Raw genomic sequence first — 27,151 nt, 5'->3', positions numbered from 1 at the left:
TGTTCTGCGAAGTTTGATTGAAAATTTGAGAGTAGTCCATTCTTTGGTTGAAAAAGTGAAGTTGTGGTTGAAGCTGCTGCTTTGAATATTTGTGTTTTGAAGACTATTTTGAATCATCTCACCAATACTAGTGACTTGAAGTTGGTTGGTTGAGTTTCTATGGTCCAAAAATGGTGTGGTGCATACAATTGTCTACCCACTGTACACATAGAAGATATAAACCATAGTGTGCAATGTCAAATCAAAACTGCACTTGAAAAAAGAAAAGAAATGGTGTATGTGGAAATAAAAACTACAGCAAACATTGGTAGAAACTAGAAACATGACATTTGGAAGGAGGCGGAAAACGTTTCCTCATGGCAAAGGACATTTGTTCAGTGTTTGGGCATACTGTTCGCCACATCGGTCAATACCGTGAAACGAAAACAAAGCTCATCGTTTGATCTCTTGAACTTGAATCACTCTGAATTCCCAGGGGGAAAAACTTGACCATCAAACAGTATCATCATCGAAGTGCCACCGAGTATTCTATAGGGAATATTTAAATGGTAGATAAATTTCAATCGACATCACTCTCTTAGCAAAGTTCAGGGAGGCTGGATGATTTACCTTGGGTGATATGGGAGCGTTTCGCACGTATCGGTCGTTGTCAACCGGCCGTTCCTTTTTTTTGCAAGATGCTAACATAGATTGTATGGTCCTGGACAAACGGTTATCAGAATGAAAACATAATCGGATCGCATGTGATTCATTTTGAAAGTGATAGCAAGATTAAAATTCCTGTGCTCACAGGCAGATTGCAGCACAATTCAATACCGGACTCCAACCCGTGGATAGTATGGAAGCGCAAATATGCCCGTTACTCTTAAATAACCGAACACGAATAATGGATGGTAAGTCAGTGTGCTCAACCAGATAAAGTGAATCGAATCGTACAAACATAGATATGCGGATGTTCTGGCGCTATCCACCTCTCCTCTTCAGGCTGATTCTCAGAGTGATTGGTTCCAATTGATGGACTAACGACGAAGACGACCTCGGGTGCTTCGATAGGATATTGGGGAGACTGTGGACCTCATTCTTATCAGTTTCGTCTGCAGCTTCACATACTGAGCTTCTTGTCCAACATTCCCAACTAACGAATCTAAAACGCAGCACGAAAGTCTCATGTTCGAATACAGTTTCTGCCGGACCAGTTATTTTGATTTTCCATTCGACGAGCTGTGAAATTGTTGCCGGTCAGGGATCCTGGTTGGATTAAATCATGATGTTTTACACTTTACTCACATCGTCAGCCTGGATTAGTGAACATCCTACGGGGCAGCCTCCATCTTGGAGATCAGATAGTTCCTAGGGTTAAATGTAAGTATTGGAAGTGCAAGTTAATCAGACTGGCGAATCAATGTACGATACACAAATGTTGGGGGAGAGAAAACATGGAAGGACTCTACTTTGGTCAGTCTTTTGGTGGATATCCGAGCCATTTTGGTTTGTGAACACAAACGCGATGAGTTTTGCGGTCGTTGAGGAAGACTCGACTTGGCCAGAGCTCGGCCACTTTACATAATCACAAGGCTCAAGCACCTCTTTACAAGCATATTTTGCACCTTGAGGTCGAATCCGGGTGCCGAGAGATCCGACCTCTGCACGACCGGTGCCTGCAGGCTGCCGAAAGGAACAGCACAGGCTTACGGCACTGCCTACACGGCGGGAGCGATCGAGGATGATCCAGCCCGTCCAGCCGACGGGCGGGCCGGATTGACGCCGAAATGTCCCCAGATGACGGCAAATTGCCTGATCAGGGCCCTGCAGACGACGCGCTGCCCCATCTCTGACGGCCAGGACGTGAGGTCGGACCCGACCCCGGCAAAACCACGTCCGCTTCGCTAGGGACCGGCATCATGACCAGATATTATCGGACATGATTCCAGACCTGTTGGGAGCTGCTCAACTCGGTCAGTTTCCCGGGCAGATGGCGGTCGGTCCTGTGCACAAGTCCTTGGGGCAACTTTGAACAGCGGGGGTGACGTCACCTGCTTCAGAAATTCTTGACTTTGAGAGCCAGTCTCAAGTCCCCCCTCATCATCTACCCCATCCGCCTCCCTTCCTCGCTCCTCCATCCAGCTCCCTTCCTTGCTCCTCCTCCTTCCTTCGCTCCTCCATCCTCCCTTCCTTACTCCTCCCCCCCTCCCTCCCTCGCTCCTTCCCCCTCTCTCCCTCGCTCCTCTCTCCATTGCTCCTCTCTCCCTCGCTCCTCTCTCCTCTCTCCATTGCTCCTCTCTCCCTCGCTCCTCTCTCCTCTCTCCATTGCTCCTCTCTCCCTCGCTCCTCTCTCCATCGCTCCTCCCTTGTGCGGATAATCAGCTCAAATCATTGTAATAGTAGTCTGTGTGACATGTTTGTAGTTGTATCAGCTCGGTGTACATATATCTTGTTCCTTGTTTAATTCTTGAAACAAAACCATTCTGCTAATGTAAATATTGTTGCTGTCTATCAATAATATTGCCAATCGGGCCGGCGGCCCACCCGGGTCTGAAAGCCAGCATTCTGCCGCCTCAAGGGCCGACCTGGTTGGTTCGGTGTACAAAGTTATGGCGTGGTGGGCTGGTCGCAATGCCACACATGTTGTCGTCTTCAACACGGCCCAGGTCGGATGGACAATCTGCTTGCTGGCATTGGCACTGCTATTACACCGGCCATCCGACCGGTGTGCCTGCCAGCTCTTTGGCAGACATCGTGCGCCCCGCCATGATGTCGTCAACCACTGGTGGGGCAAACAGAGTCCCGAGTACGGGAAATCTCTGTCCTCTTGACGGCGAAACGCGCCCGCCGTGTAGCTTTAATACTCAAACGGAGGGTCGGCCGGGAACCCTGTCCGGAGAGCTCTCCGCAGGCAGGGGCCGCCTCGCGGCCAGCCACATGGAGCCACCCACAGCAGTGGGGATTTGTGTGAAGTTAGCGACACTGCGGGAGTTATATGTAAAATACTCGGACAGTTGGCGGACAAATTTTGTCCGACGAGTTCTGCGATCTGGTTCATATGGTTGCTGGGTAGGTCGAAGGGCTCCGGACGGTCGAAAAAAAAAAGAGAAAAGCATTCGGGGCTTCGGTGCACATGCATGACGCACCTCGGGGTATCCACAGATTGGGTTCGGCTTGACCTCATGCCCGGACCCGAGCTCCGGGTCACCGGCTTCCGGTTTAAAACCGTTTGGAATTTGCAGATTTTTGACAGCAGCTGGCTGAGGCACAATCAGCAGCCGGCTCGCAGCTGGTTTCCCAAGCGAGCTGCAAACTGCCACGTCAGTCCATGTCTGGAGATGTTTCCGATTGGTTTGGAGCCAGCTTGACTCTGTTTTGGAGTTGGTTTCCAAGTCGGCTTGGAGCTGGGCACCCAGCTGGGACGTCAGACTCAGGCGCCATGCAAGGAAAACCCGTGTCCAAGCCTTTCCAAGCCTAGTCTACTTGGAAACGTCCTCCGCTCGTGGACCCGTGGTGAATGTCCAGTCGGAGTTTGTGTGCAACATGATGTCCATTTATCTCCCCCCCTCCTGCGGGTCCGCCAAGCGTAATATCGTCAATTTAATGCCTGTCCCGTTTCTTCGGAGGCCGAGTCATGAATCACTATTCGTTGAAACATCCAGCGTGATATCTTGCAAATTCAAGCTCGTCGTTGCTCTCCGGAGTTTGATTTTCTATGCCGAGTAGTAAGCCGCCACTCGGCTCCACAAAGTCCAGGCCCCTTCCGGAATATGGCGGGCGACTCGATATTCACAACAGGAATTCTGTTTGAGATTTTGATTCTGGCCTCGTTTGACTCGTGGTAGCTCATACAGCAGTCCATACAGCACTGTACCTTCACTCGCCCCACGCAGCGAAGCATGCGGGCAAGCCTTCTGTTTCTGGGCAACGGTGCTTGTTCAGGGTTGTTCTCTTTGAACGGCTTTATCCGTTTAGCCGAAACACCTTGTCAAACGTTACGCACCCAGTTGCTTCTCTCCTCTTCTCTCCCTGAAGTGTTTTCTTGCCTTTTCCCCACAGCCATTCTGACTGCGTCCAGAGTTCAGAATGATACACTGTCATATACACACGTGTATCGGCCCCATCGGAGGTCTTTCTTCCGTCCCGCCGTTTCTTTTGCAGGCCGACACAATTTGTACCATACACACCCAACCCTTCACGATTCAATTTTCTTGACTATCCCCAACAATCAAACCGTACCTTCCATCCATCTCTACCCCTCACGGCGGCTCCAATCCTCCCACCTCGCTGCAGCTCATCGACAAGTTCGGGTAGTTGTCAGATCGGATCCGGCCAGCCTTGCACCTTTCTTGTCTTTTAATCGTCACCCGGTAACTCTTTGCAATACTATCAGTCAAGCTGAAGATCCAACATGCTCCCTTCGGCCCCGATAGATAAAGACCAAGACACCAAGAATGATAGTCCTGGGCGTGACGATTCGGCTTGTCATATCATAACCTCGTACACTCTCTCCACTGCAGTCTACTATCGGCCTGTCAGTCATAAGTTTCCTCCCTGTTTCCCTCTTTTATCTTGGTCCTCATTTTTTTATCTACTTTCCTCGCAACGTAAACGTTATCAAACAACAGGTCCCTCAACCCACCCCAGTGCACACATTCATCCTCACCCCAGGAGCCAACCAACCTGGACCGGCGCCAAGTCAAGAAACACCTCATCCCCCGACCCTGCGGAAACGGAATCCTTGGCCAGATGGTCCGAGTCAGGATTCCTCGGCGGATACCAACAAACTCAAAGTACGACCCGGGTCCGGCTCTTTCCCATGGAAAGATGTCTACGCCGTGCCACATATCACCTCTTTGGGAAATTGCCCCACCACGACCTCTCTACCTACACCCCCAACTCCCCCAAGCCCCAACTCACATCCTACATCCGACCATGACCTCAACGCCGCCCATAAAGTCAACATCCACCTGGCAATACTCGTAGGCGGACTCACCGTTGGAATCATCGTCATCACTATCCTGATAGCGGTGGCTGGTTGTATAATTTACACCAGACGAAGGAAAAGGCGGTCCAACGCGGGCAATCAGCTATCGGACGTTGACGACACTCTCACCTGCCAGAGCAATAACACAGCCGGAACCTCCCGGACAACTATGTCTGAACGTCAGCTTCGATGCCAAACTGGATGGCAAATGAAAGAATTCATGCATCAGGGATTGCACTCGTCCTTCAGCTCTTCCGCCCTATCCCCATCCTCTTGCGACAAGGTCGAAATATTAGCTCGCTCGGGAACCTCATCAGACCCGTTCAATGATCGAGCCATTCCCTGGGGTAGATCGACACATCCAGTCATTTATGGCAATCACTCGGAATCTCTTTCTGATACCTGCTCAACAGATGCCCCATCGTATTTCCCTGGAGACGACATACGATACACCAATATGCCGCTGGGTAGCACGACCGCGTTGACCGAAGTGAGCTGTGCAGCAACGATCGATAGCAATTCAAATAGTGTTTGCCCCACCCGCCTGCATATCCCTACCTCCTCCCAGCCTTCGGATTCCACCACCAGCCCCATTGTCACCGCGAACTTGAGCTCGCTGATCAAGCATAAGGCATTTGTGTCATCGATGATGAGCGAACCAATTTCTTTACAATCAATTCAATCCGATTCCCTCCAACCGCCACACCTATCACCACCCGAGCCTGTACTTACGTCAAAGAGTAGGCCGCAAAGTTCGCAAAGTTTTGCCGACTCGGTATTATCGGATTCGACCCATGAATCTATGTATTGGATCAATCGGCCTAAGTCATAGTCCTCCCAATTCTTAAATACTTGTGAATATAGCGAGACCCATACCAAGCAGAAATTTTAAATAGTGTTTCTTTCAATCCCTCATCACGCAATCATCACCTCTCGTTATACCCTACACCCAGCGTTTATTCTATTTTTTGGGATCATCAAGATAATCCGCATGTGGATGGGAAATGTTTTCTGAGTTTTTTTTTGGCTTGATGTTTTATTACTATTACTATTACTATTACTACTACTATTATCATTATTTTGCTCACTGCTTCTTGATAGTTACAGGCGACTCATTTTTGGAAAAAGGCTGAATCAAGTTGAAGGTGCTCATCCGTTCGAGACTACAACCCTTGTATATTTTCTCGGCGGAACCAACACCTTTCCACAACATTTATTCCTCCATTGTACTTAAGATTAATTTCGAGATTTCTTTTGCATGTTCATGTTCTTTTCTTTTGACATTTCACCAAGTAAATAATTATACAAGCATCAATTTACCCGGGTGAAAAGAATCATCTTGACACAAGATATTGAAGCATTCTGTATCAACATGACAATGTTCTCACATTACTCAAACTTAAAGAGGATTTTGTTGCAAGTAATCACCAAAATTGAATCATTTACAGCCAAACTCCAAAAGCTTGTGGGCTTGTTAGAGCATCCTTACCGGTGACTAGTTTAGCTCGAAATTAGCTAGTTTAGCCACCAATCTCAACCACACCGGGTGTAGCTAAGCCCAAGCTAAATTAGTGAGAAGCTTGAATTTCAGCTAGAGAAGCTTGAATTTCAGCTAACCGTCACTACATTTAGTGACGGTTAGCTCAAAGCTAACTGCCATTTCCCGCGCCCACCACTCAGCTCCACCCCGCGCAAGCCGGACCGATACGGCTGAATCGCTGTCGCTAACTTAGTTTGCAACAGCTGCGAGTCAAAACTCGCGCCAACATAGCTTGACTGGTAAGGATGCTCTTAGGCTGAAAATTTATTTTATTTTCATTTCAGCCACAGGCCTGTGCAGTGAAGCTGTACAGGTAGTTGAAACCCCCTTGGGCGGCTGGGTTGGCTGGAAAAGGGTGCCGCGTTGGCTACGGGGCAAGGAAGGTGCATGCGGCAAAGGGTCCAATTGGTGTAAGATTGCTCCAGGATTCCAATGGTGCAACCCTTGAGGTCCCAAATTTAAAAACAAAGACAGTAGCAATTTTCTTCTGATCACTGTCAGCTGGCTACACTGAGCAAGCCATTGTGACAATACCTATTGAATATTATGTACCATCTTCTACAAACATGTCACTCAAATTATCTGCGCGTGACTCGAGTGTATGGTGTATGTCACTCAAAGACAACAGGTCCCTCAAATCCCCCCACGCGTGACTTAAGAGTATGTCACTTGAAAACCCGCAAGTGACTTGAGAGTTTACCAATATGTCACTAAAAAACCTACACTCCTGTCAATTACATCATCCGTGACAAGTCTGAAGGACAGTTACATGTCACTTACAAATAATATGCTGACTACTGCTCCCAAGATTGGAAGGCTTGACATATTTCCAATCCTCCCCAAACCAGTACGCTAATACCCTGCGGAGCCCAGATATGACTAGGAGCACCACCAAACCAAGGAAGAGGATCAGATATAAAAAGAGGTATGTTTTCCCTCTCTCCCCCCTTCCTCAGCTTTTTACACTGAACCAAGAACCTTACCGCCTTTGTCTTTTGAAAACTCTTCAAGACTCTCTTTGACTTTGCCCTCAGGAGCTTGTTGTTTCAAGCCCAATTGTATTCTCTTGCACCAAGCTAGTCGCAGAATCTGGAGGAACTTATACAATTAAGTTACTCCCTTTCTCTGATTTGACTTCCTCATCATATCCTCCACTTCCTGCGATAGTAACCACCCCAGCTCCATTTCAGAGGGACCAAAACCACCCCTGCTCCATTGGGCCCCTCTTTTTATTTCTTCAAAATAAAACTCCTACTATCTTCTAGATATCACCCCTTTTTCTCTTCATCAGCGGCTGTGGCCAGAACAGTCCAGCTCTTAGCATCACCTTGCCTGACAATCACATTACTTTATGCAGCCTGTCATACAGGGGCTATACAGGCTTTGAAGCTGAAATCAGCAGTCCAAGAACCAAAAGTTGGACCTACCCAACCGCAAGCTTTTTGAGACTGGCTGTACTGCCATATGCTCCAATAATCTACAATTTTCCCCCAGAAAAATATGCCATTTAGGTTGGGGAAAATTTCTATTTTGTTTTTTAACAAAACGGCACAGTCGTAAAAATTGATGAGCTACAGTCAAACCCTTGAAGCCACATACCCCTTGGTGGACTGAATTTGCTATGTGGTTTGGCAGGTTATGTGGTTACAAGGGTTAGCTACAGGCCAAAATGAGATTTTGGTGGACCCAAATGAGTATGTGATTTGGGAGGTTATGCCCTTATAAAAGTATGCGGTTTAACAGGTTTGACTTTACCTATTTCTTGGGCTTGAGGATCAGAGCACGCAAAGACTTTCTGGCCTCAACAAAGTCCACTGAGAGGGGAAAATCCCCAAAAAGCCACATAAGGCTGCTGATGGATTGTGAAATAGTTGAAGGGAAAAAACAACCATGTCTGCAGCTACACACTTCTGCAGCCGCAGATAACACTGAGTAATACTCAAGAAACACCAGTTTCTTGAGTTTTTTTTCACAGTGTAACAATATCTCAAAGGAACAAGAGCTACCTGGTTTTCCTAAATAATCCTGAGCTATTACCACAATTACCATGTAAGTGGAAAGGTTTGCCTGTACAATCATTAGGAGCCCATATGTCATTGCCTTATATTTACACTTGGTTAAGTGTGTTATTGTGGTAAGCAGGGGCAAAAAAACTGGGTATGGTCATTTTGGGTGATCTAACCCTTGGTTGTCAACCCAATACCCACCACGGCACTAACAACAGGCCCACATTGGATAAGTGGCCAACCGTGTTGCCCCAACAGAAGGCCAGCGTTGGTGTTTTGCATGACTGCGGGTGTACGCAAGGGTCTTACGTTGACCCTAAGCGGGCAGTCAAGCCAACCGTAGGTGTCATCTTTTCCCGCTACAAAGCCCACCCAAATATCTGGAGGGAAACGGGAGGGTTGGCCCAACCCCAACTTTGCTTCAAGTCACAGTCAACCACGCTCTGTGGTGTAGACAGGAGTGAGGGAGCTATGGCGAGACGGGTCTGACGGTGGGCAATGATGTGCGGCGAAGTTGACAGGAGATCCCTATGAGAGCGGAATGGACAGAGGACGTGTGTGGTTGTGGGAGCATGGCTTGGCGGATTGCGTGCATGAGAGGTGGGCGGAGGAGAATGTTTTCTTTCTCTCATGTTGTTTTTCCTTTTCTACAGAGGGGGAGGGAGTTCCCCCCCCCCCCCAATTCCATCTCATCTGATGTTCATGACTTGCACGGATTTTTTGGATTCATTCTTATGATTATTCTTGGACCCTTACATGCAGAGCTTTACCTTTTACTTGCAACAGAGTTATTTAGACTTGCGGAGTTTTCCCTTATTTTGTGGCAGAGGATTACTGTATTTTGTGACGGCTTTCTACATGTTTGTGTCTATATATTAATATCTTTACTTGCGTCATTATGGCTACTAGAGGCTAAGGCGGCTTCGCCGCTGCAGGGGGGGGGGGGTTAAAACTCACGCTCAACTTGTGGCTGTTTGTGCTCAATACTGTCGCAAGCTGCACATCTCTGCTTTGTTTCTAATCAAGCCGTGTGAGACAAAAAACTGATTAGCCTCATCAATCCTCATTCAACTTTGATTGTGTATTGCTCACACTGTCCGTAATTCCCCTGATTTTCATCCTGACAAATCAAACTGCTTCTGTCCATTCACTTACACACACCTGCTAACAATATAATATCAATATCATCTCAGCACTTGAAACATGCTCATCAAAACTCACACTGGCTTCATCAAGTAACAGAAAAGCTATAACATTCTTCATCAAGCATTTCTTAGTCATCTCCCTTTCTTTTGTCTTCCAATATCTTTATAACTAATCTGTCCTCTTTCTTAGATCTTTTTTCCTTTATATCTATCTTTGATCAGTTGCTGATCACTGATATATTTAGGGTTTGTTTTCTTCTGTACTTGTCATCTATCTTGACCAAGATAAATAACCATCTGATCCACTCTCAGTTCCTCACATCACTTCCCTGTCCTCACAAATCTCATTTGTACTGATTTGACATACTTCCTATCAGCTATTGGGTTTGTTTCTCATTATTTTATTTACTGTTCTACTTTGATTATTATTTGTCCTTTCTTTCAGTTCTGTTTTTTATGGTTTCTTTGAAATGAAACAGTCTTAGTTTAAATAGGGGGGAGTTAGGCCATTGCCGACCCCCCCCCCCCCCTCTTGCTCTGTTCAAATTCAATCTGGATGCACTGGCCAGCTCCCCCTCCCACCCCCTGCCCATTAAAAACAAAGTATGTGCCAGGTTGCCAGGGTCTGGGGCAGGAAAATGTGAGACTCTGACAAGACTCTTCACTTAATATTGAAGATGAAGACCTTTGAAGATTTGGGCTCAAGGAAAGACATGGGAAAGACTGATTCCTGGCAATGAGATTTCTAGAAACCAGAAATGATTGTATTCCTAGTGCAGTGGAAGAATAAGCATTCCTCTTGGTTATGTTTTCCTTTACTGTATCAGTTTTGTATGCATGTGCAATTTTGTGGTCCATTGGAAATCGTAGGTTGAAACTTTGATCTTGGATCCTGTGAGTTCATGTCTTTAATAAACTTGGATAAATAGATTCAATCAGGTATAAAATTCTGTGGATTTTATTAACAATTGAATGAAGTCTTATCAAAGTCAAATATTATGTTGAGGGTAGATGAGAGAGTAAAATAATAAGTTGAAGCAAATAGTCCTTTTGCAATACTAAAATACAGAAAAAAGCTAATAATGATCATACTACAAAAAATCTGCCATTCTGAGAGGATCAAGTTGATAACCATTCATCTGATCGATGACTGTTCCCTTGGTGTTGTAGAAGTCACAGGAGGACTTGGTGAATACAATAGTCATGCCCTTGTAGCAAAGACCGGCCACTGAGAGAAGCGGTTTGTGGAGTGCTGGTACCACAAGTGTTTTGATTAATTTGCCCCCTTCAATAGAGAGCTGAGCAAGGCCTCTGTGAGTGGCTTTGACGACCGAGTGGTCTGCCAGCCAAACGGGAGTGCGATTGGTCTTGAGCTTCCGTAAAGAGGAGCCATCCGGGGTCATAGACAGTGAACACCCGGAGTCGATGTTGGCGTCTCCTCCTGACTGAGGATCTTGCAAGACCAAGAGAGACGCTACCGCGTTACCTGCCGTGACCTCGAGGTCTGACCCACAGAAGTCGGATTGCTCGTCTTCATTGTATTTGTGAGAGGAACCTCCTAGCGTGGCTGCCGAGGTCCTACCAGCCTTGGCCGGGGGTTTGGGACCATTCCCTTGCAGTTTCTTGTCGGAGCACGGTTTGGAGTTTTCCCCGATCTCCGTCAGGAGACGGCAACAGTTCTTGCAATTGTTGAGGCTGTGACCGTCAACCTTGCAGAAAAAGCAATGGTGGGGTTTCTTTGACTGACCCTCCCCCGTCCGGCCTTGAGGTTGTGGGATCAGCTGATGGTTTGCTTTTGTGGATAGTGGACACTGGAGTCGGTGAGGGTAGGTTGTTGGCTATATATAGGTATATGTACCAAGGCAGGATTAAATGGTGAAGATGGCAATGTGAGTTTTCTGGATAGTTGAGAGGCTGTCTATGAATGAAATCCAATGAGAACGGAAACTGTTGGACAAACCGAAGATCACTTCCTCATCCGAAAGCTCTTCACTTTTGTAATCACCATCGAATTCAAACCGTCCCTTGGGTGCAGCCGATTTGGCAGGCTTCGGGACATCCGGCAGTTTAGCCACGCGGGCATCGGTGGTATGCAAAGCAGCCCGCGGGGCTGCCTGGGATGAATCGCAAGCATCCAGAACCCCCGTAATCGATCTCTTAGTCAAGGCGTAGGTTTGACAGCTGGGCAGGCCACTACTCAGGGATTTTGTTGAGCGGTTCGATGGGGAATCTGCCGAGGTTGATCCAACAGTAATGACGAGAATGTGAATGAGGAAGTAATCAAATACAATGACTATGAAAGATTTCATCACGTTCATCATCGAGGAAAAGCTGAGGGTAGGACGAATGGATGATAAGCTAATATCAACAAGGGACATGTGCGGCGTACAAAGAAGGATATATGCGGATAGGCTTATAAATTTACATGGCATGTAACAAGGGTTTAGATCCTACGTCGGTGGCTGCGTCGCTGTTCAAGATGTTTGGCTAAGCGGTGAAGCTAAAGCAAGAACCGAAAAAATTCTGAGGGTGACTGCCACCCGCAAACATATGTTTGTCGTCTCCAGAGAAAGGCCCCCATACAGGTTCAAAGGTAGCAAGATGGCTCTTGAATCAAGTTTAATTGATGTCAATGCTTGTTCATGTATGCCTTGATCTCCTCGATGGTGTACTGGATCCCCGCCATCACAGGTCTGCGGGACAGATGGCTGAGATGGGGAAAGGATCGGGATACAAACACATGTACAACTCGGTAAAATACACCAGTTCAAAAAAAGCTTGAAGTGCTTGAAGGTGTGGAAACACTCATATCCTACACAACTCTTGTCACCTCTCCCGGCACCCAGCTTTGGGAACTTGCCGTGCTAGATGGTCCTCCAGAATTCACTTAACTCCCAGTCGAGATAGTTTGAATTGGGACCGGGAGCTGTGAGGACCGGTAGTCTTGCGCTTGAGACTTTCGTCGAGGAGGATTTGTTTCCAATGTTAAACAGGAACAAGGGGGACAAACAATGACTACTTCTGAGACTTCCTACCAATCGTGAGGGGATCAAAGTTATCATGTGGACGGTTGCGAGAGCCGCGGGGTGGGTTGGGTCCAGGTGAGGCCGAATAGTGTTCTCAATATAAGCTGGCGCGGTTGCCGTGGAATTAATTGCGGTTACGGGGCTGCGCCGTGGCGTGGCGTTTGCGTGAGGGGAGCAAAAATTCTGGCCTGAGTGAGGAGCGGAGAGCTTAAAAGGCGGTAGCTCGGCAGTGTAGCTGTTTCCCCAGGCAATTGGAGATGCTGCACTTCCAGCTATCCGTTGTCCTCAACCCCTCCGCTGTTGCGCGTGCGCAGCCTGAGGGGCAAAGAGTGGGCCCCCCACTGGTCAGCAGCCTTTGCTGCAGGCCGGGGGCCTTCACGTCCAACCTTTTTGACCCGCGCGCTTGACGCGGGCTGGAGGTTGAGCCTGTGGGCACAGCACTGCTGATGTTGGAAGGCTAGGTTGAGAATTTAGAGAGCTACATTTTTTTAGTTTTTGATTCTTATATTGATTGTTGCGGATTTTGCATTGGTTTTTTTTTGTCCAATGGGGAAACCCATGTTTTTTTTCTCTCATTTTGTGTAATTGCAGGGGGAACCCTTGAATTTTTTTTTAGGGTTCTGGAAAATCTGTGTCTTTAATAAACTTGGATTATTACACCTCACTACTCCTTTGCGGAGCAAAGCTGAGTTCTCCAGATCACCTGACTTTACCCAGGAACAATCTTGGAGTGGCAGTGTCCTGCCAATTCTGTGCAGTGACCACTTTTGTTCACCACATCACATACTGAAGGAATTGAACCCCCAACCTCAACTTTCATGAGTGATGCTCTCACCATTGAGCTAAGTACACATTGTTGATGATGAATGATGATGGGTATGGAGTGATGACACACAATGTTATGACCAGAGGTATTATAACATGACATTGTGGACTGGTAGTGGTACACTGCAACTGTGGCAGACAATCTACTTCCAATAAAAGTAAGCCCGTCCCAGTAAAGCTTTAAATAACAAAGCCACTTGAAATTGAATCTCCCTGCAGGAGGGGCAGCTTTGCCACCAGCCACAGCAAGCCTACCACCTAACTTAGCTAATTCCCCTCCTCGGGGGAGCAAAGCAACCTCCAAAGGAGGGACTTACGTGCTATGTCTACCCCGCGGCCTGAGAGAATTTCAACTTGTGGTGGGCACTTTTTTATAATCAACATAGCACATGGGTCTCTGGACCAAATTCCTTCTAGTTTTCATTTCTGGGACCACCCAAACTATCCCCATCTATGTACTATTTCCATCTCCCCCCATCCCTTTTCTTTGATCTGCAATACCCTTTGTAATATCCTTAGTTTTGGATCCTGTACAGTGCAAGATGTGTAATGAAGGATGAAGTAGACATGATGGTGGTCATAAAAAAGTAATTTGAGTGCCACTCAAGGCTTCAAAAAATTTGAAAAATATGTAGGAAGATTCTCCATGGTCTTCTGCATCTTTTGTTCCCCCAACACCTAATCACCCAATGAGAATTGGTGCTGCTACAAAACATCAAAAAACCACATTTTTGAAATTCTCTCAGGCCACAAGGTCGACATAGCGCATAAGTCCCTCCTTCGGAGGGTCCCTGCGGGACGTGTCCCCCCTCCACATAGACAGGGACTTAGTTAAGTTAGGCCTACCACCAGGGGGGACTTGTGTTAAGTTACATAGAGGAGTACCCCCGCGGAAAGGGGAGGTCTCATGATGTCATGACTTTACGTCGGCAATCAAGCCAGGGCCGTCATGGCGTTTACGTGATTGGCCCAACACTTGGGCCTTGGATGTTCATGCATTATCATTTTATGCAAATTGACTTGGTTCCTCCGGTCTTGACTCCCCCGGACGTTCTAGAACAGAGTTCACACCTCCCGATACCATTCCAGCTCTTCCACCACTGCTCTGTCTATTGCGGTTATCAGCTCATCTTGCCTCTCAGCCCCAATCACTCTTCTCCCGGATATAACAGACTTCGGTCATCTCGGTTCGTCGATCCTTTTACTTGGATCGAAGCGGCGTGCACTCGTGAAGAAGGTGATCGATTCCCCATTGAAATATCTATAAATTCCTCAAGCTGTTTCCGTTTCGTCTCAGCGGCTGCCGGAGAACGCTCATGGCTTCTGTCATGGGCTACGGTCAAGGTGGTCCCGGATTCGGCGGGCAAGGCATCAATAGAGCTGCCCTGGCCGCTGCTGCCCACAGCGTTCAGGCCCACCGAGTCTATGTTGGTAACTTACCCTACGCAGTCGGTTGGAGGGAGTTGAAAGATTTCATGCGAGAAGCAGGTGAAGTCTCCTTCGCTGAAGTTCTCATGGGCAACGACGGTCGTAGCAAGGTAAGAGGTCTAATCGATCCACACCTCCAATTCATAGATGTCTTGAACTTGTGTATACATCACTGACTGAAAGCTATCTGTCAACCTTTACTGCCATCCAGGGCTGTGGAGTTGTTGAATTTTCCACTGGAGAAGCTGCCCAGAAAGCGATCACCGAATTGAGCGATCGACCGCTACTCGGAAGACCTGTCTTCATTCGGGAGGTGGGTCACCGAAAAATCTGTTTCGATCAAGCCACGGATGAATTGATCTTGACTTCTTGTGAACAGGATCGTGAGACTCACCCTCGTTACGGTCACCAACCCTCAAGGCCTGCCTACCCGGCCCACTCAGCTGGTGGTGCTGCTGGTTCCGGACGTCAACTGTTTGTCACAGGTGTAAGCCTAAATTTCCCGATGCACTTCACATTCTCATTTCTGACTGCTGACGCAATTACTCACGATTTGTAGCTAGCACCTACCGTGACTTGGCAGACGCTGAAGGACATGTTTCGAACCGCTGGAACCGTGGTGCGAGCCGATGTCAATGCCAGCAAATGCACCGGGACCGTCTTGATGTCAACTGATGCTGAAGCAACCGCTGCAATTGGTAAGAGCCCCCCTTGAGCCCTTTTATTGGCGGCCCGACTGGACTGTTGACTCGGTCGTGATTATGTCATTTACAGCCACATACAACGGTAGCACAATCGAAGGCTCTCGTATAGTGGTCCGGGAAGATCGCTTCACGCAGAATCATTTGGGTGGTTTCCAACCACAAAACGGTTACGGCACGAACAACCAGTTCCAAAGACCAGCTGCAGTCGACCCTGCCAATCAACAGCAATCCACACAAGTCTTTGTGAACAACCTACCATACTCAACCGATTCAGCCGGCTTATTAGCACTATCTCCTGGTGCCACAACTGCCGAAGTGATGATGATGGGCGGTAGAAGCAAGGGAATGGGTGTCTTGGAGTTTCCTAGCTTGGAAGCATCTGCAGAAGCTTTGGGTACGTCCTTGTTGCCTGTGGAGTCTGAATTTCGCTGTGGATGAAATGGAACTTATACTCATGTGAAATCAACCCTTTCAGCATCCTTACAGGGTCACATGATGGGTGGCCGTCCGATCATGGTCAAGTACAATGAACGGTAGGCCTTTCCCATGTGCTTCCTGTATCGGATCCTAACCAGTTGGTAATTGACCACTCCGATTTTTTCCAGCTGGCACGATTTCTCCGAGCAAGCAGTTAGCTCGAGCGCATCATCAACTTCATCGTAATCTCCAGTTGTCCGTTTGGACCTGCAAAATCTCGCACGAGTCCGAAGATTCTTAAATGTGGATGACAAACCATTACATTGCTAGGGTGGGGAAATACCAAGGCTGAACCCCTGCCGTTTCAATGTTTTGATGAATCACTATGAAAGTCAAAGTATATCACCATTCAATCAAACGATGTCCCCATTTTCCTGCCTATCTTTCCGTTCCTCTGAAGCCGAAACAAAGCACAAAAAAACTTGCCTGAGCATCAATTCAATTGAAAGCTGGGGAATCAAGACAAAGACTGATAGATAGCTACCATTTCTAGTTTTTTTTTTTGCCTGAATTCAAAGAGTGTTGTGACTGAAATTAATCCCTCCATCTACACCGAAGGTTCTTGCGGAGATGCGAGCCTGAGTGACTTCGCGTATCCCAAGGAAACCTCTAAGTGACATTTGGAAAGCTGTGCATACCTGGGCAGCCATGCGACCTTGGCAATTTAATAATAAAAACTGTATCACTGATCAGCAAGCAGGTGATCAGAAGAGGCCAGCTAAACGTGACATTAAGCATATTACCCATGAAACATGCATCCTTGGAGTTTCAGGGTAACATTCAGTGAGATTTCCGAAGAATTTATGAGCGTGATATTAGAAATACATATCGAATTTCAAGTATTTTTCCGATGTTTCCTTTGGCAGTGGAGGGCTTCCCGTGCAATCTGGGACCCCCGCAGATGTTGGTCTATGTAGACCCAAAAAGTCTAGATTTTTGCGGGGAAATCTAGCATTTTGGGCTCTAGATCACTTCTAGGAGGCCCGCAGGTCTAGCTCCTACACCGCGGGTGCATTTCAGGGTTGCAGATCCATCCCTGGGACGGCATAGTCCCAGCGCGGTCCCAAGGACCCAAAAGGTATCACAACTGACCCGGTGTGACGCCGTTATGAGGGGGATCTGGATTATAAATGGATTTGGATGCCTCTGGGATGGTGTTTTGGGTGCGCTGTCCCGTCCCCGGGACATCCAAGTGCCTCGGGGTGTATAAAGAAAAAGAAATTGAGTGACTGCTCAGCATCAGTCATTTTGAATGCTCCAGTGCCAAAGAAAGATGCTCATGGGGAAAACTCAGACAGCTTGTGGCAGCTACAACCTCTAATGGCTATGTGGCTGGTAAGAAACCAGTCTCTAGATAACAATGGGATGTCCAAGAAACAACTGCATTGCTGATGTTGTTTATCGCCAAAACCCTACACGTTTGGATACGTGATGGGAATCAAAAGTATTGCAAGCTTGGCAAGTGACGTGCCAAGCTCTTGCTTGGGTGTAGTTTCGTCGATTGTGGAGTCAAAAGGGAAGCGCCGAACACAAAGTGTTGCTGGTGGTGCCTCAACAGTGAGTCGAACACTGGACCTTTTGCTAGCGCATACTAGGCAAACGCTCTACCACTGGGCTACTGAGGCTTGTTGCTGCAGGGATGAACTCCTTGTGGTATTCATTCAACGCACAAGTTGTAGGCCACACCCCAAGGGGTCGACGGAGATCAACAAGGATGAGTGTTGATTTCTTGGGATATCCCGTTGAGTCTACAGATGATCTCCCCGATGGATGGATGGTATCCATAAATGTATGCAAAATGGGTGAGGGGATGTTTCAGTTGGATGTATGTATGCAAGCTCGAAGCACAGCACACAACCTGAGCGAGAACAACTACGAGGCGATCCAGACAGGAATATTACGGGTTCGGACGATCGAGACGAGCACGCGACGGAGAGAGGATGGACTACTTGGGCCGACTGATGGCGCGGAGCAGACGGCCGATGACGATCGTCGCCAGCGTGTTCGGAGGCGGCTATCTGGCGGTCTCGTATCTTCGCTCGAAGGTGGATGAGATGCAAGACTCGCTGACCAGGACGCATGCATGCAAAGAAAAGTAAGCCCTCAACCCCGAGAAGAAGATGATGATATGTAAGGACTGAATGGGGACGGTGCGGGTAGTTTACGGCGCAGGTTCGAGCAGAACCAGGAGGACTGCTCGTTTACCGTCGAGGCGCTCATCCCGACTCTGGGCAAGCAAGTGGTCGAGCTGATGAACGTCGAGCAACTCGCGGAGGTGCTGAGCCAGACCAAGAAGAGCCGGCCGAGCGTGCAGGCCAGCCCAGAAGAGGACGAGAGAGCGCGGGGGAAGAAGGCTGGGGAAGGCGAGTCAGATAGTAGGGAGGAGCACGACCGATGGCCACTCAGCCTCGAGGACTCGATGACCTCCGCCGAGCTTAACCCCACCGCCACCATCTCGACCCAGCCCGTTGGTTCTCTGCCCGACGCGCTCGCCGGGCTGCTGGTCCGACCCGACGGGAGCGTTCTCCAGAAGCGCTCCGAGATCTGGCGCGAGATGATGGTGCTCTCCTTCTCCCGGCTGTTTACGAGTCTGTACGGGGTGAGTCTGTTGGCGCTCCAGACGCACGTCCAGCTAGGCCTGCTGGGGCGGGATGCGTATCTGAGCAGCATCCTCTCGGCGGAGAAGGATGCTGCTGCTGCTGGTGCGCATCCCCCGGACGAGCACGCCCTCGATACGCCGACCGAGCGGCGCTACCTCACATTCTCCTACTGGTATCTCCACCACGGCTGGCTCGTCTTGGCCCGCCGAACCCGGCAGGCCGTCGTCGAGGTGCTCGGGCCGAGGAGCCTGAAGGACTCGGTCTCTGGCCCGGAGCTGCTCGAGCTCTTTGGGCTCGTGCGCCAGAAGGTGGAGTTTGAGGCTGATGGCCGCCAGTTCAAGTAAGCGCCATGTTTTTTAGTTGTTGGGGTGGGTGGCAGCTGAGCGTCTTGGGGGTAGTTTTACGCCGGTGCTTCTGCCGACGAGTGGCTCGGAGGAGCTGGCGACGCTGGAGCAGGGCGGGATGGGCGGGCGGGAGGAGTGTGGGGTGGATGGGCGGCTGCGGAGGCTGCTGGACGAGACGCAGGACTTCCTGGACTGCCCCGATTTCCGGGTGGTGCTGGCGAGTGCGATGGCTGGGCTGGTGGGTCTGTGCCACTCCAATCTGCTGGGCGATGGGCGGACTCGGTTTGTGGATCTGCTTCCGCTGGTCTCCCGGGAGAGTCTCGAGATCCTCCGGGCGACTCCCAACCAATACATCCAGGTGTGTGTGTGTGTGTGTGGTTGATTGTTTGTTTGTTTGTGGTGTGCTGACTGGGTTTTCCTGTTTGTGAAGACTGTTGGCGAGACTGCTGAGCTGAAGGAGTTCTCGAGTGTGATCTACACCACTTTTGGGTGACTTCCTTGTAGATTAAAGTTTGGATAAATTAAGTTAAATTAAAATAGAGTAAATTACTTAATGTATTTATGTATGACGTCATCCAATCTCATAGCCCACTCTGCCCCACCTCAGCGGCCCTTCGACCACCAACCAGATGGCAGCCACTACAGCCAGAGCCAGGCTGGATGGCCTGCCCCCAGCAGCACTCAAGACGATCTTCGAGCTCGAGCCAGCACTCATCCACCTCTTCCTCGTCAGACTCGCAAACCACACCCTCCACGCCAAAACAAAAGCGATCGTCTTCCAGCAGATCGCCAGCCAGCACCAGCTCACACCCATCCTCACATCCCCATCCTATGCAGACCCAGTGCGCGCACTCCAGCTGGCCATCGCCCCAGACCCAGAACAGGACGCCTTCCTCGGCAGACTGCTCGCCAAGCTGCCCAACCTCACCAGCCTCCACCTGCTCTGCGCAGCCAACAACAGCCAGCTCACAACCATCATCGCAACCCACGCACCCAGCCTCAGCCGATTCGCAATCCAATTCCCAAACAATCTACCAGCAACAACAACACCACCACCACCACCGAGCAACAACAACAACAACAACAACAACGGACGGCAGCGCGCTCAGACAACCAGCGCATCATTCGGCGACTCTGACTCGGAAGCAGAACATCTCCAACACAAAACCACCCACAGGCCGATCAGATGGGACGCCCATGCCATCGACCTGCTCCCCCCCACCATCACCCACCTCTCCATCGACTCCCTCTCCGTCATCGGCGCCAGGAACCTCGCAAACGCATTCCACGCCCACACCTGGCCCACCCTCACCCACCTCACCCTCGCCAAAAGCCTGTTTATCGACGACGATCTCATGGCCGCTGTCGCCATCGGGTCAAAGAAAATCAGGCACATCTCCATCCAGGCCATGTCCGGCACCAAACTCACCGAACGGGGCATCGAACTCCTCTTCTCGGGCCTCGACGGACTCGAGGAAATCGAACTAGTCGACGTAGAAGGTTTGCGTGTTTGTGGTTGGTTAGATCTAAATATCTAAAATCTACTCACACATATCTATTCCAGGTCGGTTTTCTAAGCTTGGCTGGCTGAAACTTGACGATCTCCCACCAAGCCTCAAGAGCATCAAGTTTGGCTACCACGAAACGGGCTCATACCATTCCTGGACACTCGACCATCTCCAAAACATCCTCTCCCTCCTCGCACTCTACCCACACAAGCTCGAACACTTCTCCGTCACCCGCTTCGTGCCCCTGCCGGCCATGCTCCCCGGCAAACACGCCTCCTTCCCCGAACTGGCCTGCAACAACCGCACCACCCCTCAGCGGATCTCCAAGGAACAGATCCTCTCCATCGTCGCACAGGGGAACTCGCTCAAGGAACTCAACCTCGACTGGTGGCTCATCAGCGTCGAAGGCCTCGAAGTCATCGTCAAGGGCCTCCCCAACTTGCGAAAGTTGACCGCACTCGTCGACGCCCCTTTCCACCGAATCGTAAGAGAAACGTCCCCCCCTCTCTAGCACCTTACCCCCACATTGAACCCTCTCTCTCTTCATCAGATCACCTCCACCGTCTTCGTCCACAGCAAGATTCAGACTTTGATCGTCTCCATCCCCCCAGAGCACACACCATGTAAGAGACATTTTAAGAGAAAACTCCTTATTTTTATTTATTTATTTTTGCGAGGGGGTTTTTTTTTTTTTTTTCTTTTTCTCAGTGGTGCAAGAGTTGTCCCAAGTGCCCATGTCACCCACGATCGCCAGCGGAGGAGGCTCGCCGATCGCGACGCAGCAATCTCCGAGCTGTACAGTCGGATCGCCCGGCGGGATCTGGGGCAGCCAGAGCAGCGTCTCGCCCATCCCGACGCGGGACCTCAAAAAGTTCATCAAGCGTGCCGGCCATCTCAAGGAGATCATCTGGACTGGACGGGGCGGCCTGGGCGGCTGGAAGTTTGTGCGCAACGGGCCGAGCGCCTTGAACGTCCGCGTCCAATTCGTCCCCGTCGCCGCCCGCCTGCCCCCCGAGGCCCTCGCCTACCAACACGCCCCGCCCCCCTCTGGCTCCTCCCACCATCGTGCCGGCTCCTCGCCCCGCCAATCTTTCCCGCCGCGTAACGGAGGCCCACCCGGCACCAGTCGGCGGACATGTAGCCTCTCCACCACCGACACTGGCCCGTGCTCAAAAACGACGACGACGACGACGACGACGAACACGACGACGTTTGATGGTCATCAGTACAGTCGCAGGAGCAGCAGCTCGGCGAGCCTGGCCACCTCCAGCTCGGCCTCCGACTCCCGCCACCCTCCGCCGCCGCCGACGACCACCACGTCCTCCTCCTCGCCGCCCTCCGACTCCGAGTCCACCTTCGACTTCCATCGCTCGATCATCTCCAACCGCCGCTCGCTCGAAGATATCCCTGGGACCCCCGTCGCCTTCCATCCCTTCTCCCCCGCCGACCCGGCATCCCTCGACCCTGCCCCCCACCATCTCCCGCTCATCCCGGACCACTTCTGCCCCCAGAAGCTCCTCATCAACCAGGCCCTCGACTCCTCGCGAACCCGGCCGTCCGAGCTCGACATAAACCCCGCCCAACAGCCCCCTCACCTCGCCCGATCTGAGCCGCCCAGCTCTATGGCCGCGGACAAGGAACGGGCGCCCGCTGGATCCGACGCCGACCCCGCCGCTGCCAAGCTTCTCCCCCTGTCCACCTGATCCATTCTCACTTTCGACCCCCTCTTAATGCGATATCTCCTTCACGGCCACTTCTTTTTTTTTTGTCTCTTCACACCGTAACGTCCGTCGCCACATGATGACACGCCATCCAAGAAAAACAGAACACGATTAGGTACACGGTGGCTTTTTTTTTTTGACTTGCTTTTTCTCCAGTGACTGCCACAGAAAGCCTGCCTTTTATTTCTTTATGCATGTCTTATGTATGGTGTCCGTGGCGGTTTGTTGTACCCGGTTTACGTGTCGGTTGGGTGTATTTGTTTGGTGGTAGTTGTTGTAATGTATTGGTTGTGGGTGGTGTATAGGGGGCAGAGCAAACTTCACGAAGTCCGTCTCGCCTGAGGCTGTGCCGGAGGGAAGAATCGTTGCACGAGAGACCCGGAGAATCGCGCTCATCGTTATGCTGTTGCTCAGTCAAGGCGCATCCCCTCCTCACTTGACCCATTTTTCCTGGATGGAATGGCACTCCTCTTCACAAAATGATCATGTTTTTGTGATTGCTTGTATCCAGCTCAGCTCTCTTTATAAAAAAATATGTCAAAAATAAGAATACAAAACAAAGTAATTGTGATATCCAGATTTCATTCTGTATCTCCATAGCGCACCGCCCCAACCGTCTTAAGAGGACCCCATGAAAGCTACCTGTGTTGTGGCAGCAAATCGGCCTGGAGATCACTGCGCACGGGCAGCCGTTCTCTGGTCCGGTGGAAATTCCAAGATCCATGAGGCAAATGGATGTTTTCGGAAAAGAGAAGAAAGGGTGGCGGCCAAGGGAGGCTGGAATCATATCAGAAGGAGGGGCGAACTTAGTCAGTCCATCCTTCTGAGTTGGCAGGCTGGCGCCCCTCGCGCGAAGCGCGAGCCTCCGAAGGAGGGACTTGGGAGTAAGCGGGGAAATTTGGCGTGAGCGCTGAGGACCGCCTCAACCCATTTGGCTGGTGTCAAACTTCAACACCACACCACCATAGCATCCTGTGGGCCAAATGGGCTGCCCAGGTGCCAAATTGAAGCCCTGCATCTGGCCTTCAAACCTACATAGGCCATATGTTTTTATCTTGAACGGTCTTGAAGTTACAAAGCTTTTAAAATCATGCTTCCAAGATTCTGGCAATGATTGTACACTTCTGTATCTTTAGTAAGTGCATGGAAGCAGTATTTTCTGCTTGTAATTAAATGAAAATGCATATTTTTGAACAAGTTCAATTCTCAATTCATGATCAATGCATAATATTTATATTGATATGCTTGATGTACAGAAGTTGGAAAAAAACCTTGATTTGTTGGACCGAGCTCAGCAGTGATTTTGCAAGGATGCCCAGCGGCCAGCTGGGGGGATAAAAAGCTGATTTGTGGATGGCTGTCTGCGCAAGAAGCAAACCTACAAGGCCGCACCACTCATGTCCCTATTGGGCAAAAAATGGGTGTGAGATCATGGATAAAAGGAAAAATGGGGGTTGGTTGGGCCCCAGGCTTGTCAGCTCTCATGCCAAAATCGGTGGCTTGGGGGCAAGCCTCTCTGTGAGACAGAGACCCTGCGGGGCTCTCCTCCAGAGAGGCTTGGTTAAGCTCGAAGGAGGGGCAGGTGCAGGCGTGCTATCCCCCAAACACTTGCAAGGCTTGGCACGGCCCATGGGCAGAGAGTTGCCGAGTTCTGGCGGTCCAAGGGAAGACACCCAGTCTTGCATCCCTCCGGAAACGCCGCAGGCAAGCCTATTGCCCACTTGGTCCTGCCTTGTGCACCGTCACTCCGTCTGCAAGTTTTCACAAACAGTATCACAAGCCTGCTGAGATCTGATATTTAGTCTACGCTCCCTTCCACGTCCTAGCCGGCAGAGATCTTGTCTTCCACATCTCTCCCGGCTAGGTAAGCTGTTAGAATTCTGCCCCATGCCCAGAAGAGGGCTTATTTCTGTTGTTGTTCTTTTCCTTTCCAGAGGGTTCCATAGCCAACTAGGCCCCCTCTCTAGGCCCCTTGCCACAGTGTATTTCTTCTGTTCCCTCATGAAATACACACTCACTCAGTTCCGGGCCCATATCAGACAGACCTGCTCCTTTGGAGACTTCTGATCTTTTGTTCTGAGACCCTGAGCATCTTGTGCTCTTGAATTCTTCAGCCCTTGTCTCATCTCATCCTCCTTCAGTCACTTTTCTTTCATAAGCCTTCCTGCCTTTTCCCTTTTCCCTCCTCTGTTCCTTCTGCTCCACTGATTGTAGTGACTGAGAGATCTTGTCTTCCACATCTCTCCAAGCTAGCCCTTACTTGATGGCCCAGTAATACAGACCCGTGATCTATACTTTGCCTCTTGGGGCTCTTGTGTCCTTGTGCCCCACTCAACAATCAGTGAAGCCCCACTGGAGTTTAACTTAACAACACTGGGTCAATACGATTTGATACAATATTCTGGGTTTTTTCATATTGTAACGTCGCTGCGTTACCTTTTTTGCCGTTACTGTTAACGGTAACGATTTTGTTTGCGCCTTGCGCATATTGAAACAATTCAATGTTTGTAAGATCGTTACCGGTATGGTAACGCAAGTAATGCAATAACGGTGTTTTTCCAGCCAAAAAAGGCTAAAAAAGCCAAAAAAAAACACAATACCACCGCAATATTGACATTATATCAGCAGCAATATTGTAACGGCGGCAAATAGAATTAATAATCCAAATCTACTATTGGTAACACACTGCCATTACTGGTAACGGTACCGTTAACGCGCCAAAAATCAATACAATATTGTTACATTTATGGTGTTCAAAGTTGGTTTGCATATTTTTATGCATGCATAAATCATAAAATCATAAAAATATTTTGGTGAGGAAATTTTGTATTACATAATCAGACAGTCATATCCCCTGCAAAAAAGATTTTATGATTTTATGATCTATGCATGCATAAAATTATGCAAACCAACTTTGAACACCATAATTACTGTCATTGGTATCATATCGACCCAGTGTTGAACTTAACAAAGTCCCTCCTCTGCGGGGCTGAGTGGGGAGCAGAGTGCCGCCAAACGCAGGGAGGGACTTACAACTTATGTCGGGGTGCTCGCCTGAGAGCATCTCGGAAACTCTGGTTGGCGTTCAAAGGCTTGTAGCTCACTTGTTTTTCAAGCTACATATAAGGTTCCAACCATGGATGGATGCAAAGGCATCTTGTCTGTCTTTCTATTGACTCCGTTTTTGAAGAGAGTCACTCAAACAAAAAAGAGAAGGAGAATAAAGAGGAAAAAAACTTTCCCCGCTCGGACCTGCAGGGCCAGGCACCGCCCAAGAAGAGGTGGCCTTGAGGCTTGCAGCCTTTTTCAAAAATCCATCAAAAAATCACTTGATGGTTTGATGATAAGTTGATGAGCTTAAAAAATGTGCAACATCTGTATCACCTTAACTCCCAATAATGGGAGGGACAGCGTTCACCAGGGGAGATATGTTCTCACTCCCCAGGGAGTGCCTTGCCGTAACCTTTTTCCATAACTGTGCTGGAGTCCTTTGGTAAAGAAATATTGAATAGGTATGAACAAGACTGGAAGTCAGCTTGAAATCAGTTGGAAATCATCCTGAAATAAACCATAACTTGCCAAGGAATAATCTAGAACACATCTGGAATTCATCCAGAACTCATCCAAAATATAGGCCTTTCTTGGCTCCATGACCAGTGTGTCCTTTTCATGGGGATGTGAAAGGTGCAGTATGTCATATTGTCCCCCTTGTGGGCTACTCCATGCCTTGGGCCTCGTGTAGTTGTCCGGCTTTGCTGGAGGTCAGAAGTCGGCTGGGACGACAACCCAGGTGCGGTCCATCGGTCCTGGGCAGTTTCCGGGTGCCGTGCCGCAGTGGTGTTTGCAGAAGTGACAGAGGCCGACGGAGTCGAGATATGCGTGTATTTGCCAGAAGTACTCTTCTCGAGGTAGGCCATTTTACCTCCCCTCAGCGTTTGAAGGACCGTCAGTGGATGCGGTTGGGGCTGCTGCCGGCCGGTTGCGGCCACCTGTTGCTTGTCTAGGTATGGCATCATAAATTGTCCTGACTCGTTGGGCGAAGTGATTGTACTCGAATGGATCCGCCTCAAGGAGTTTGAACATGTGAACCTGTCCCCGCAACTCTGCCGAGAGGCCCAGGACAATCCAGTCGGCAAGCTCCTCGTCTGGCATCACAAGCAGGCTAGCTGCAAAATTCACCATGCGTTGGAGTGTTCGCGCTTGCGTCTCAAACTGTGTGAAGGTCTCCGTTTCCATCATGCGGAGGTTACGGATCTGTCCTTTGATTTCTCTTCGCCAACAAAGGGGGAGCGCAGTCGTAAAGAGGGCCTCCTTAAAGTCCACCCAAGTTCGGCTGAGGTATTTGGCGGCCTCGTTGGAATAGAAGGACAGAAGGTTGGATTCCTTGATCAAGGTCCCCGCAATCCGGATCTTGTCACTGTCCAGGGTCACGGCCTTTGTGCCAAAAAAAAACTTCTAGACCATAGATCCAGGTCAAGAAGACCTCGACGTCCTGAAATGGGCCTGTGAATACCGGGCCGTCCAATGTGCGGAACTGCTGTAAGTCAATTCGTCCGTCACGCGGCAGCGTTGTGCTTGGAGCCTCAGTTGGGGTCACCAGGACTTTTGTGACTGCCTCCTCAAGTCGCCTCAATTGGTTGCGGTCCTCTTGGGCTTGCTGATCCGCGGCTAGTCTGGCGTCAAAGTTTGCTTGCTGCATCTGCAACGTCATTTGCTGCATTTCAGCAAATATCCACATGATGGAGCGGTCCGTCGGACCGGATGGCGCAGGGGGGGCCGTGTTAACGGTTGGTCCCGCTGTAGGGTTTGCAGGTGCTTGTGCAGGGGTGTCTTCCTGTCCTGGGTTGACCTTGTCCTG

General features: G+C 49.6%; 5 protein-coding genes across 5 annotated transcripts; 3 read left to right on the top strand and 2 right to left on the bottom strand.

Annotated features, from left to right (window-relative positions):
- Positions 1-907: 907 nt before the first annotated feature.
- Positions 908-3,527, bottom strand: PtA15_17A312 (uncharacterized protein; the record flags this gene model as incomplete). The annotated part of the gene is made up of 5 exons (XM_053164416.1): positions 908-1,066; positions 1,141-1,221; positions 1,288-1,350; positions 3,129-3,398; positions 3,474-3,527. 5 exons carry the CDS (start codon positions 3,525-3,527, stop codon positions 908-910), a joined length of 627 nt encoding a protein of 208 aa, XP_053028385.1.
- Positions 3,528-4,393: 866 nt separating this feature from the next.
- On the top strand, positions 4,394-5,801 carry PtA15_17A311 (uncharacterized protein; the record flags this gene model as incomplete). Its single annotated transcript, XM_053164415.1, has 2 exons — positions 4,394-4,516; positions 4,611-5,801. 2 exons carry the CDS (start codon positions 4,394-4,396, stop codon positions 5,799-5,801), a joined length of 1,314 nt encoding a protein of 437 aa, XP_053028384.1.
- Positions 5,802-11,528: 5,727 nt separating this feature from the next.
- Positions 11,529-12,038, bottom strand: PtA15_17A310 (uncharacterized protein; the record flags this gene model as incomplete). The annotated part of the gene is made up of 2 exons (XM_053164414.1): positions 11,529-11,578; positions 11,621-12,038. 2 exons carry the CDS (start codon positions 12,036-12,038, stop codon positions 11,529-11,531), a joined length of 468 nt encoding a protein of 155 aa, XP_053028383.1.
- A 2,789-nt stretch (positions 12,039-14,827) lies between these two features.
- PtA15_17A309 (uncharacterized protein) lies at positions 14,828-16,306 on the top strand (the record flags this gene model as incomplete). The annotated part of the gene is made up of 7 exons (XM_053164412.1): positions 14,828-15,049; positions 15,151-15,252; positions 15,319-15,426; positions 15,499-15,637; positions 15,714-16,037; positions 16,119-16,176; positions 16,249-16,306. 7 exons carry the CDS (start codon positions 14,828-14,830, stop codon positions 16,304-16,306), a joined length of 1,011 nt encoding a protein of 336 aa, XP_053028382.1.
- A 1,754-nt stretch (positions 16,307-18,060) lies between these two features.
- Positions 18,061-22,275, top strand: PtA15_17A308 (uncharacterized protein; the record flags this gene model as incomplete). Its single annotated transcript, XM_053164411.1, has 9 exons — positions 18,061-18,215; positions 18,281-19,060; positions 19,119-19,302; positions 19,652-20,074; positions 20,174-20,564; positions 20,629-21,056; positions 21,123-21,195; positions 21,281-21,697; positions 21,974-22,275. 9 exons carry the CDS (start codon positions 18,061-18,063, stop codon positions 22,273-22,275), a joined length of 3,153 nt encoding a protein of 1,050 aa, XP_053028381.1.
- Between the last annotated feature and the right edge of the window lie 4,876 nt (positions 22,276-27,151).

The sequence above is a fragment of the Puccinia triticina genome, chromosome 17A, assembly GCF_026914185.1.
Source record: "Puccinia triticina chromosome 17A, complete sequence".
Taxonomy (NCBI): Eukaryota; Fungi; Basidiomycota; class Pucciniomycetes; order Pucciniales; family Pucciniaceae; genus Puccinia; species Puccinia triticina.
Note: the sequence above shows the minus strand (reverse complement) of the source record. Positions and strands in the feature narration are given on the sequence as shown.